At 39.3% G+C, this 10,953-nt stretch overlaps 1 protein-coding gene across 1 annotated transcript in view; it reads left to right on the top strand.

Moving 5' to 3' along the window:
• The first annotated feature begins 308 nt into the window (after window positions 1–308).
• Window positions 309–10,953, top strand: part of LOC139940973 (C-type mannose receptor 2-like) — a 33,803-nt gene continuing 23,158 nt past the window's right edge. Inside the window, exons 1-8 of the mRNA XM_071937379.1 lie at window positions 309–404; window positions 2,399–2,434; window positions 4,098–4,298; window positions 4,820–4,996; window positions 6,341–6,511; window positions 6,968–7,140; window positions 8,643–8,803; window positions 9,472–9,650. Of these exons, the coding sequence (XP_071793480.1) occupies window positions 374–404; window positions 2,399–2,434; window positions 4,098–4,298; window positions 4,820–4,996; window positions 6,341–6,511; window positions 6,968–7,140; window positions 8,643–8,803; window positions 9,472–9,650 (1,129 nt within the window). The 5' untranslated portion in view covers window positions 309–373. The remainder of the gene's footprint in view (window positions 405–2,398; window positions 2,435–4,097; window positions 4,299–4,819; window positions 4,997–6,340; window positions 6,512–6,967; window positions 7,141–8,642; window positions 8,804–9,471; window positions 9,651–10,953) is intronic.

Raw genomic sequence — 10,953 nt, 5'->3', positions numbered from 1 at the left:
AGCGCCCCTCCCTTCGAGCCACACCTGTTGTGACAGAAATAGGTATTTTCACCCTGCCCACAGCATCGAACATACTAACGATATCGACCCCTTACTCCTAAAGGGTACCGACCAGGGTACCAAAACCCCGTCTTCCTTAAACCTCCTTGTTTATCGATTTGAAAGCCATAAACACGTAGTAGAGTTCCAAAATACAACACAGGACATCGCTTAATTGATTTTCAAAACCTTTTTAAGAACCCGACTGGAATCAATAGTATCGCTACGTTGGTCTATACACAGAGATTATTTTGGTAGCCATTTTGTTCTTTTCGCTCCCGTAGCGACGAGTTTTCTAGCCTTGGATGGTTATATTTTTGTGTGGAAATGTAACATGGGAAATAGACTGATTTTGTTCCTTTTGGGTAAGTATGAATCCAGTGTGTTTGTGTAGCAAAACTGTGCCGTTTTTAGGTGAGGTTTTCGGGAACACCATGTGAAAATATATTTGAGTATAAAGTGTTAGTTCTGAAAAGAACCAGTGAACATATCTTTGTGTATGGTTGGTCCTGACCTTCATCTGTACAGAAATGAGTTGTCAACCACCGGTTCCTTCAGAACCAAAAACTACCCATGTAAGTTTTCATCCGCTCTTTTTGGAAACACCTCAAAGAGATTTACACAATACCACGGTGTTACCGCATAACTCATCTAATTACATAGTTCCAACGTGCAAAGTTTCAAATCCTATTCTTATGTTTCCGTTTTAGATGTGTCCGAATTCGTTTTGTTAATTTACGAATAAAGCAAACGTCTTGTGTGCCCCTCGGTGAACCTGTATCTATACGTTTCAGAAAAGAGATTCATGGTATACCCGCAAGTTTATATTAGGCCTTTTTATTTTTTTTTCAGGACCGCCCCAACTCATTAAAGATAGTCATTACACCGTGGCGTTACTGCAAACCTTTCCATATCGTATTGCCACCATGTAAAGTTTCAAATCCTACTTATATATTAATGGTTTCTTCCTGATTATCATACTCTGACCAGTTTGCTTTCTTGGCGCCAGAGATCCCTCGTTAAACTTGATTAGTCGAGAAAGTTATTGTTTTATAGCATTCTCGTGGGAAATGAACAGATGCGAATGCTCACGAGTATAGCCCAAAGAGTAGATAGATTTCAGTATTAACATCATTTAATTTGAATAAAATACTTTTAAGTATTTTATGCAAATTAGCAGTGGATACAATTGGTAATTATCTCAAAATAATCATAAAACCTCACGTGGTAACGAGTAATGGGGAGAGCTGAGGTTGATAGTATAAAACATTGTGAGAAACGGCTCTCTCTGAGGTGCCGTATAGTTTCCTGGAAAGAAGTAATTTTCAATGAATTTGATTTCGAGACCCCAAGTTTAGAATTTGAGTTCTCGAAACCAAGCATCTGAAAGCACACAACTTCGTGTGACAAGGGTGTTTTTCTATTTCATTCATATCTCGCAACTTCGATGACCAATTGAGCTCAAATTCTCACAGGTGTGTTATTTTATGGATACATTAAGATACACCAAGTGAGAAGACTGGTCTTTGACGATTAACCAATAGTGTCCACTGTCTTTAAACAAATGAGCAATCGCAGCTCTTTAGTAAATATTTTGTTTGTTTGTGCTTTTGTTTCTGCTGTCAATTATTCTTCGTTATTCATTTTGTAACAGGCATGTCAAGACAAGCCTTTCTGGCTTCTGTAAATGCCCCCATGGTTTGCGCCGTATCCATTACATGATATTTTGTAAATTTAAATGTCACCCATTATTCTTGACTGTCTTTGACCTCAAAAATTTTACTTAATTTGTTTATTATTCTCTTTTTTTCCCCACCAATATGGAAATGAAAGTTGATTGAATATGGAAAATGAAATTCGACCGTGTTTTGCCACTCATCACTAATCTAAATGAACATTCTTCCCCCCTTTAATTGTGAGCAATTCTCAAGTCCTTTTGTTTTGCCTCTCGCGTTGTTGCGTTCGTTTTTGTTGTATATTCCTTTTATAATAATTATTTATAAAAAAATCAGCGGTTCGATCGGGCTTCAATGGAAAACAGCTTTCATGCAAATGAAAAGAAAAGAAGAAAACGGCATTGTTCAAGAGAACAAAAGAACTAACAAAAGGAAACTACAATAGGCTATTATTTTGCGTTTTGAGAGTTTGTGTACTTTCAAATTATGCAATTAAGAGTTTGATAAAATAAATTACTGAAATCGAAACAAAAAAAATGAATTAAAGTATAATGTCATTTGACGAAAAAAAAAACAACCTCTATCACCTTGGCATTAGGAGAAAACTAATGTTCCGCAATTTAAAAAAAAAGTAGATAGACATTTCTTTTTCATTGATACATTCTCCTTTTTTGTGGTTGCAGGTGCTTGTCAGCTGCTAGGATGGTTTTCAGCCACGAGTAAGTCTAGGGGTTTATTTATTATCAAAAACAATAACGTTTGTACAAACTTCGAGAGACTATACAGGGCGATTCAAAAAGAAGTTGGCGGAAATTGGTGATATTTTTCAAAACGAACAAATGACACTCAAAAGATCAGTCAAGCATGCATATCAATTACTATTTAACAAGCACTCTCTAATTCTGCTTTTAGTTGTTTTTATGCGAAGTATTGTTTCAAGCCACGAATAATACAATTGTATTACTGTTATAATCATTTGTATATTACTTTTTTGGTCAGTTTTCTTCATTTTCAAAATCATATCAGCCATTTAGAAATCAAAGATGGTCACCCCGTCGCTGTGAACTGTTTGTTAATGTGGTGCCAACTATTTTGCTTCGCAGACTTGATTTTACTGTTAAGTGGTCTACATTATGTTTTGCTAAAGGTAGTGGACACTATTGGTAATTACTCAAAATAATTATTGGCATAAAACATTTATTGGTAACGAGTAATGGGAAGAGGGTGGTTATATAACACATTGTGAGAAACGGCTCCCTCTGAAGTAATGTAGTTTTTGAGAAAGAAGTAGTTTTTCACGAATTTGATTTCGATACCTTAGATTTAGAACTTGAGTTCTCGAAATCAAGCATTTTGAAAGCACACAACTTCGTGTGACAAGAGTTTTTTTTTTTTTCAATATTATCTCGCTACTTCGACGACCGATTGAGCTCAAATTTTCACAGGTCTGTTATTTTATGCAAATGTTGAGATAAACCAATGTTTACTGTGAGGACTATAGTCTTTAACAATTACCAATAGTGTCCATGTAGAATAGGTTGTTTTTGCTGACAAAACAGCTCCTGGCAGTGTAACACTTGATGTACACCATGCATGAACTGACTAACCTGTAGAAGTTTGACGTCGATACCACGAGAAAAAAAAAATGTGAAAAACCGATTTCACATTTTGATTTTGCCTGACATAATAGTTTACTATAAAACAAAACATGAATAAAACGCTCACTGCAAAGCGATTAATCCAAACGGGAAGTTAGTTCTGTTTATTTTTCATAAAATAATATGACATTTCAGACAAAAACGTTTCAAGGGATGTTTTCTACTATCATCACCATTATCCATTAGACCGTTTTATAATCTTTTCGTAGGTCTCTGTGATCTTAGACGAGTTTTTTTCCCCTTACAAATTACGGAAATGTTCCTCTAAAGACACTTGACACCTTTTGTAAACGTCAAAGGTCAGTCTTCTCATTTTGTGTAGCTCAACATTATACATAATACACAAAATAACAAACCTGTGGAATTTTGAACACATGGTCGAAGTTGCGAGATAATAATGAAAGAAAAAACACCCTTGTCACATGAAGTTGTGCGCTTTCAGATGATTGATTTCGAAACCTCAATATCAAATTCTGATGTCTCGAAATCAACTTGTTTAAAATATTTTTAGCTGAAAATTACTTCTTTATCGAAAACTACGTTATACTTTAGAGAGAGCCGTTTCTCACAATGTTTTATTTTACCAACAACTCTCCATTACCAAGTAAATGTTTATGCTAACAATTTTTTGAGTAGATACCAATAGTGTCCAGTGCCTTTAAAGTGGACTATGTTACGATGAAGACACTGTTAATTATTTCTGTTTTGATGATATTCTTAACAGATGCGATGTCTCAATGCCGTAAGGATTGGAGTCAGTACGGCAATCAGTGCTTCTACGTCAACACAAATGCACTGTCGTACAGGGACGCTAAGGCGCACTGTCAGTCATTCGGAGGGGGGGCAAATATTGCCAGCATATCCGACAGTGGAACCAACAGTCACGTGAGCTCACTGCTGGTGAGCTCAGACAGATATTACATTGGTAAGAATTTCATTGAAATACACCCCCCCCCCCCCCTAAAAAAAGGGCGCAGGAAAAATAAAACCCAGTTGATTTTAGACCGGTCCCCTGTTCTTACTCGCAGGTTTTCATCTACTACATCCATATAATGTTTTGTAATGTAAACGACGTAGAATTTGACAGCAAAACGAATGCGAGATCTACACGATGGTCAAAAATGACGCAGGCTCGAGGCCACTCTCTCTCAGGCGTAATAAAGCCTCAAAGTGTCGGCCGCAGCCATGATAAAAAGTTACTACAGAGGGCGCGCTTCAGAATTACCCAACTGAGCTAGAGAGGGCGCACCTTAAAAACCAGGGGCTGGGGAAACTCGCCTCCTCCCGATCCCCTGCCTGTCACCTAGTCACAACTTTTGTTAATGTCACTGTGTGTGTAAACTGTAAAAAGTGTCAGTTTGTGGGGCTCAGACAGCTCAGACGATATAAAAAACAGGGCACAGTTATTTTGCTCTTCGTTCATATTTCGTCCCTTCTTGTTTGTAGGCTACCAGGATGCTGATAGTGAAGGGACATTCACCTGGGATGACGGAGCGAGTGTCACATACATTAACTGGCGAAGCAATGAACCAACTGGAGGTTACGAAAGGAACTGTGCCGGGTTATATTCTGGAGGTTGGGATAACTTCGGATGTCATCAGATATTTAAGAGTGTGTGCAGAGGTAGGTATCGAATGTCAAGCCTGTTTTAAGCCCGGTTCATACTTCCTGCGAATGCGAACGCGATACGAATGTTGACGTCACAAATTCGCAACGAGTTTCATCATCAGATATTTAAGAGAGTTTGTGTAGAGTCTAGGTATCGAATGTAAAGCCTGGTTCATACTTCATGCGAATGCGAATGGGACGCAAATTTAACATGACTGCTGCAAATTGTTCGTCGTGAATTTGTGACGTCAACATTCGCTTCTCATTCGCGTTCACAGGAAGTATGAAACGCACTTAACTGGGATAGGGCTAGATAGCTCAGTTGGTAGAGCGCCGGCACGTTAATCTGGAGGTCGTTGGGGAGTCGTTGGTTCGAATCCCACTCTAGTCGATTCTTTTTTCAACCCCCAAAATCAATAATTAAAATTAATACTTCAAGACGTTCTTTACTAGAACTATTAGGTTTGTTCCGCTATTGTGTGGAGACGATAGAGGAACAAAGCTGTGGTTCAATACATGTAAGTAGGCATTTCTCCAGCTATTTTTATTTAAAATATTGTGGAGGGTGCCCTGTGCATGTACTGTTGTGTCTTTGCAAAGTTTCAAGTACCTCATAGAACTGCCCTTACCAAGTGGGAAATTTTGGCAAGGTACAGTACATGGTACACAATAATGCAGTATATTTTCCACACTTTCCTGCCCTTGTGCTTTATAACACTATAATTCTATGAATGAATGTGGAAGTGCTGTGGCCGAGCACTGAATTCAAGCTCTGGTGTTTCTGATCGCAGAGTGGGGGTTTGAATCCCCAGCCGTGACACTTGTGTCCTTAAGCAAGACACTTCACCATTGCTTCGTCCTTCGGAACTCGGATTGGATGTTAAGCCGTTGGTCCCATGTGTTGTGTAACGCATGTAATTAGAAAAGAGAAAGGGTTCGCCCTGGTGTTCCTGGTCCAATCAACAGCAAATTGCGCCACAAAAACATTACATGGTGCTATCTAAGGGTCAGCGGCCAATTTCACGAAACACTAGGATTTATCATATCTCGAGTTAGGACGCGTAACCCGTCCAAACTTAATATGGGTTCTATGCGTCCTGTCGTCAGATAGGGAACTGAACTCATCCTTAGTCCTAAGATTAATACTAAGTTAGGATGATTGAGTTTGATGAAATCGATGGCTGGTCTCATAATTTAAAAACGTAGTCCCACATCTTGCAGGAAATACTGTCGTTACAGCTCAGGAGCGTCACTGAGTGACGCACAATGTGCGTTACCGGTATATAAGAAGCCACAATTATTATTAATATTTAACAATAAACTCAATAATTATTTTATTTGACCTTTGATCAACTTTAGCAATTATCCAGTATACAGCCACGACCACAGGATGCCCTTGCTACTGGGACTCTACGCGTAATGACTGCGCATGTTGCTACACAGGAGGGTGTAATTGTGGACCCGATTACCCAGATCGATGCGTGGTCTGCGGAGGCGACTGTACCACAACTGAAGCTGAACCGCTTGAGGGTAAGAGTTCACATTCAGTCTTTGCTGAGCAGTCAACCTCACCAACCCAACCAACCCCAAACTGTGGTGTTTCTGATCAGAAGTAGGCCTATGTAATTATGAATTTGTATCAAATGTAATAATTAAAGACACTGGACTCCTTTGGTAATTGTCAAGTACCACTCTTCTTACTAGGTAAGAACTCGATGGAAATAAGCTGTTTTTTAATCAGCTTTTTGGGATATCCTTGGCTTTTAATTAGTGTAAATTATTTTTATGTGTTTCCTATGTACATATGTATCTGGTTGATTTTAATTGTCAGATAAAGTCATAATTTTAATAATTATATTATAGGCTTTTAAATATCTTTATTTTCCTGATATTAGCAACAACCATACACTCAGTGTTTGTAATTTCTCAAAACACTACTGTATGTCTAGTTTATTAATGTTATTGTTCTTACTTTTCTTTACACAGAATGGACACTCGTCTTTAAGCACATCCGCTCTTCTGGGATTAACTTAGTAGATCTTTGGTCAGGGAGTGGAACCTACAACGATGGGTCTGCTTCCGCTCAGATCGTCACGTCAACTGCGGCTCACTATAAGTCCAGTGCTGCTAACAACTACGACACAAACTCTATCGAAAACGTAAGTCGCAGGCCTGTATCTTTGTTTTTGTTTTTGGAAGGACAAGGGCACCGAGGAATTTTCAGGGGGGCATGTTCCCCCCACCTTTTGAAGGGTGGGGGACACAATATCAAATGTCCCCCCCCCACCTGTTTGACCACCTTTATCATGAAGCCCAAGTTTTGCACTGTGTAAGACGAAACCCCGTGTTCCTTTTTTTATATGGACATTAATCCTGTGGGCAAAGGATGACACAATATCCCCTCTCTAAATTGGCCCTAGATTGCATCACAGAGCGTCTAAAATGCAAAATTTTCCTGAAGGCTTCTCACATGCATGCTCCATCGTTGACAGATTTGCACCTCCCCCTTGAAAAAGTGGAAGGGACGTGTACCCCACCCCTACCCCACCCCATCCCATCCAATTTTCGGAGGGTGGGGGACACAGTATCAATGTTCCCCGTGTCATTTGACCACCTTTATTACGAAAATCGTGTTTTGCACTGAGGAACTGTGGAGCACTGGAACACAATAATCCCACAGCTCATTGTTCTGTTTCGTTTGCCATTTGGCCGCTAAATGGCCTAAAGGTTACACCACAGAGCATCAAAAAATACAAAATTTTCCCGGGCGGGGCCCTTAAGCGGGCCCGGGCCCATGCAATAAAGGTTTCACACTCACGTACTCACTATTTGACAGTATTTCCCCCTACACTTGGTTCATTGAGCCGCACTTGAAGATGCTGTCAAACCAAAAGGTTCTACTGTTGCTCACATTTTGCAGATGTTCTGTTCCGTTCTGAATGCCTCTTATTGGCCTAGGATTGCACCACAGAGCATCTAGAATGCAAAATTGTTCCGGGCCCTTAACCGGGCCCGGACCCATGCCATAAAGGTTTCGCACTCTTGAGCTCACTCTTTGACAGGTTTACTACCTAAAACTTGGTTCATAGGTCCGCACTTGAAGATGCTGTCAACCCAAAAGGTTCTATACTGCTGCTCACATTTTACAGATGTTCTGTTCCATTCTGACAGATTTGCCTCATAAAACTTTTGTCTTTAGGTCTGGTGATGATAGGGATGAGACGCCGTCTGAGCGTTAGAATGCAGAAACAATATTGATATAACGAAGCTATAATTGAGTTGCTGTTTAGGTACAATAACCATGATAGCAAGAATCGGTGCATCATAGCTTGAAATAGGCATTAAATTCCAACATCTGAGAGGGGGGAACATCACCCCTCAGATTCACTAGATTGCACCAGAGAGCATCTAAGGGCTAAAAAAAAACCGGGGCCCTAAAGCGGGCCCCAGACCCCACGCCGTAAATGTTATGTCCCCCCCACACTTCAAGACGGATTGACGCCCCTGCAGCAGCAGATGAAAATTATTGTTTATGAAAACTTGCCACCACAACACTGATTTGAATGGTCTTCTGTCATTATTAGTCGGGCAACTTTCTTACAGTTTTTGCAAATTTTTTTTTCATTTAAAAATTCCTTTCCATCATTTATCTATTGCTCAGGTCAAGTTTGCCTTCTATACTTCCGGTGGGTCAGAGGTCATGTCAATGACCTTTAATGCGGCAAATACAGACAAGACTAGTTGGTTCTCATCGGGTCAGTTACTGTACGCACCATATACTGACATCTACACTGCGTCCAAAAACTATTTCTCGTTGGCTGGGTAAGTCGGAGACCCTGATTTAGTCTAAGTTAATCCTAATATTACTTGCTGAGGTAAAACAAGTCATGAAAATATTTTTGCGTTTCAGGAGACTAACATTATTTAAGCATGTAAAACATATTTTTGTGAAAATGTTTTACTAATTTCTCAAAAAGAAAAACAGCACCTCAACAAGTTATATTTTCAGGTAACCTTTCTACTTTCATTATCTTCAAACTGTGTGAGTTTAATGTAAAATCTGTGGCAATGTGTTTTGTGTTACAAAAGGTACCCAGACCATTTAAAGGCACTGGACACTATTGGTAATTGTCAAAGACCAGTCTTCTCACTTGGTGTATCCAAACATATGCATAAAATAACAAACCTGTGTAAATTTGGACTCAATTGTTTATTGAAGTTGCAAGAAAATGATGAAAGAAAAAACACCCTTGTTGTACAAAATAGTGTGCTTTTGAATAAAAGGCTTCCTGGCCAGAATCTTTTATTATTTTAGTGAGAAGTTATCTCTTTCTCAAAAACTATGTTACTTCAGAGGGAGTCGTTTCTCACAATGTTCTATACAATCAACAGCTCTCCGTTGCCCGTTAGCAAGTAAGTTTTTATGCTAATATATATTTTGAGTAATTACCAGTAATGTCCACTGCCTTTAACTGATTCTCTTTATGCAGGGATACTGGGCTTCAGCGAGCATTCTTCATTAACTCATACTACGGGGGCTGCAGCATCGATGCTGGTTGGGCGTGTGTGAAAGACGCTGGCTCCAGCGCACCCTGTTCATGGGATGGATACTACACCAAGCCCTTCTTTGTGTACAGCACTGCTAGCACTTACACTCCCTACCAATCGGGTGAGACACCTTTTTATTTTGCAATGTTCGATTTAATAATAATAGTAATACTCAATTTTTATATAAGGATTTATCACAGCCTGAAGGGCGTCATAAAGTGCTTCCAACATTATTACCCCTGGTCACTGGGCCTTCGGTAAAAAGTATTGTCCAAGGCCCACACTTCGTGTATCACAACTTATACTGTTATATATAAAATAAAAGGCCTGTGAAAATTTAGGCTCAATCAATCATCGGAGTCGGGAGAAACTAACCCACCCTTGTTTCCGCACGTTTTGCCATGTCATGACATGTGTTTTATATATATCCGTAATTCTCGCTATCAAGAATTGATAATTGTTTTAATTTTTTTACAAAAAGTGAAGCATTTCATGGAATAATATTTCAAGAGAAGTCTTTTACCATTACCTTCTGTAAACACAACTTATTTGTAAGTCCATGAACTTTTTTTTCTTTTTCTGTTTCGAAAGTGTGTAATGGCTTTAAATCATTCCTTAAACCATCTCAGCTCTCTTGGGAGTATACAGCCTGTGCTGTGAGGCTGTGCTTATCATTCTCATAAACCATCTCTGCCCTCACAGGTACCCATTTTATCCCTGGGTCAAAGAGAAGCAATGGTTAGGTGTCTTGCTCAAGGACACAAGTGTCACGACCGGGATTCGAACGCACATCCCAATGAACAGCCAAAGCTTGAATCCGGTGCTCTTATCTGCTTGGCCACAACACCCTTATTTCATGGGTGTTCACAAAGACTTGCCCTGATCAGTCAAGGGGGTCAGCGGTCAAGCGCACTGGCGTTCTGATCAGCAGAGTGTGGGTTCAAGTCCTGGTCTTGAGACTTACTTCCTTAAAGGCACAGGACACTATTGGTAATAACTCAAAATAATTGTTAGCATAAAAACTTACTTGGTAACAAGCAATGGAGAGAGGTTGATAGTATAAAACATTGTGAGAAACGACTCCCTCTGAAGTAACGTAGTTTTCAAGAAAGAAGTAATTGTCCACTAAAATATTTGAGTTTAATTTCGAGACCTCAGAATTAGATTTTGCGGTTCCTTAATCAAGCATCTGAAAGCACACAACTTTGTGTGACAAGGGTATGTTTTCTTCCACAATTATCTTGCAACTTCGACGACCAATTGAGTTTGAATTAACGCAGACTTGTTATTTTGTGCACTGTGTGATGTTTATCAATTTTTGATATGAAGAAAGGAGACCAGTTCAAAGTTGTACCCATCTCAAGCCATTATTTGTTTAACTTCTGGTGGTGCCAATCAGTGTAAATCCACAAAATTGTTTGAAA

Source organism: Asterias amurensis, chromosome 8 (genome assembly GCF_032118995.1).
Source record: "Asterias amurensis chromosome 8, ASM3211899v1".
Taxonomy (NCBI): Eukaryota; Metazoa; Echinodermata; class Asteroidea; order Forcipulatida; family Asteriidae; genus Asterias; species Asterias amurensis.
The sequence above is the reverse complement of the archived record's forward strand: the minus strand, read 5'-3'. Positions and strand labels throughout refer to the sequence as shown.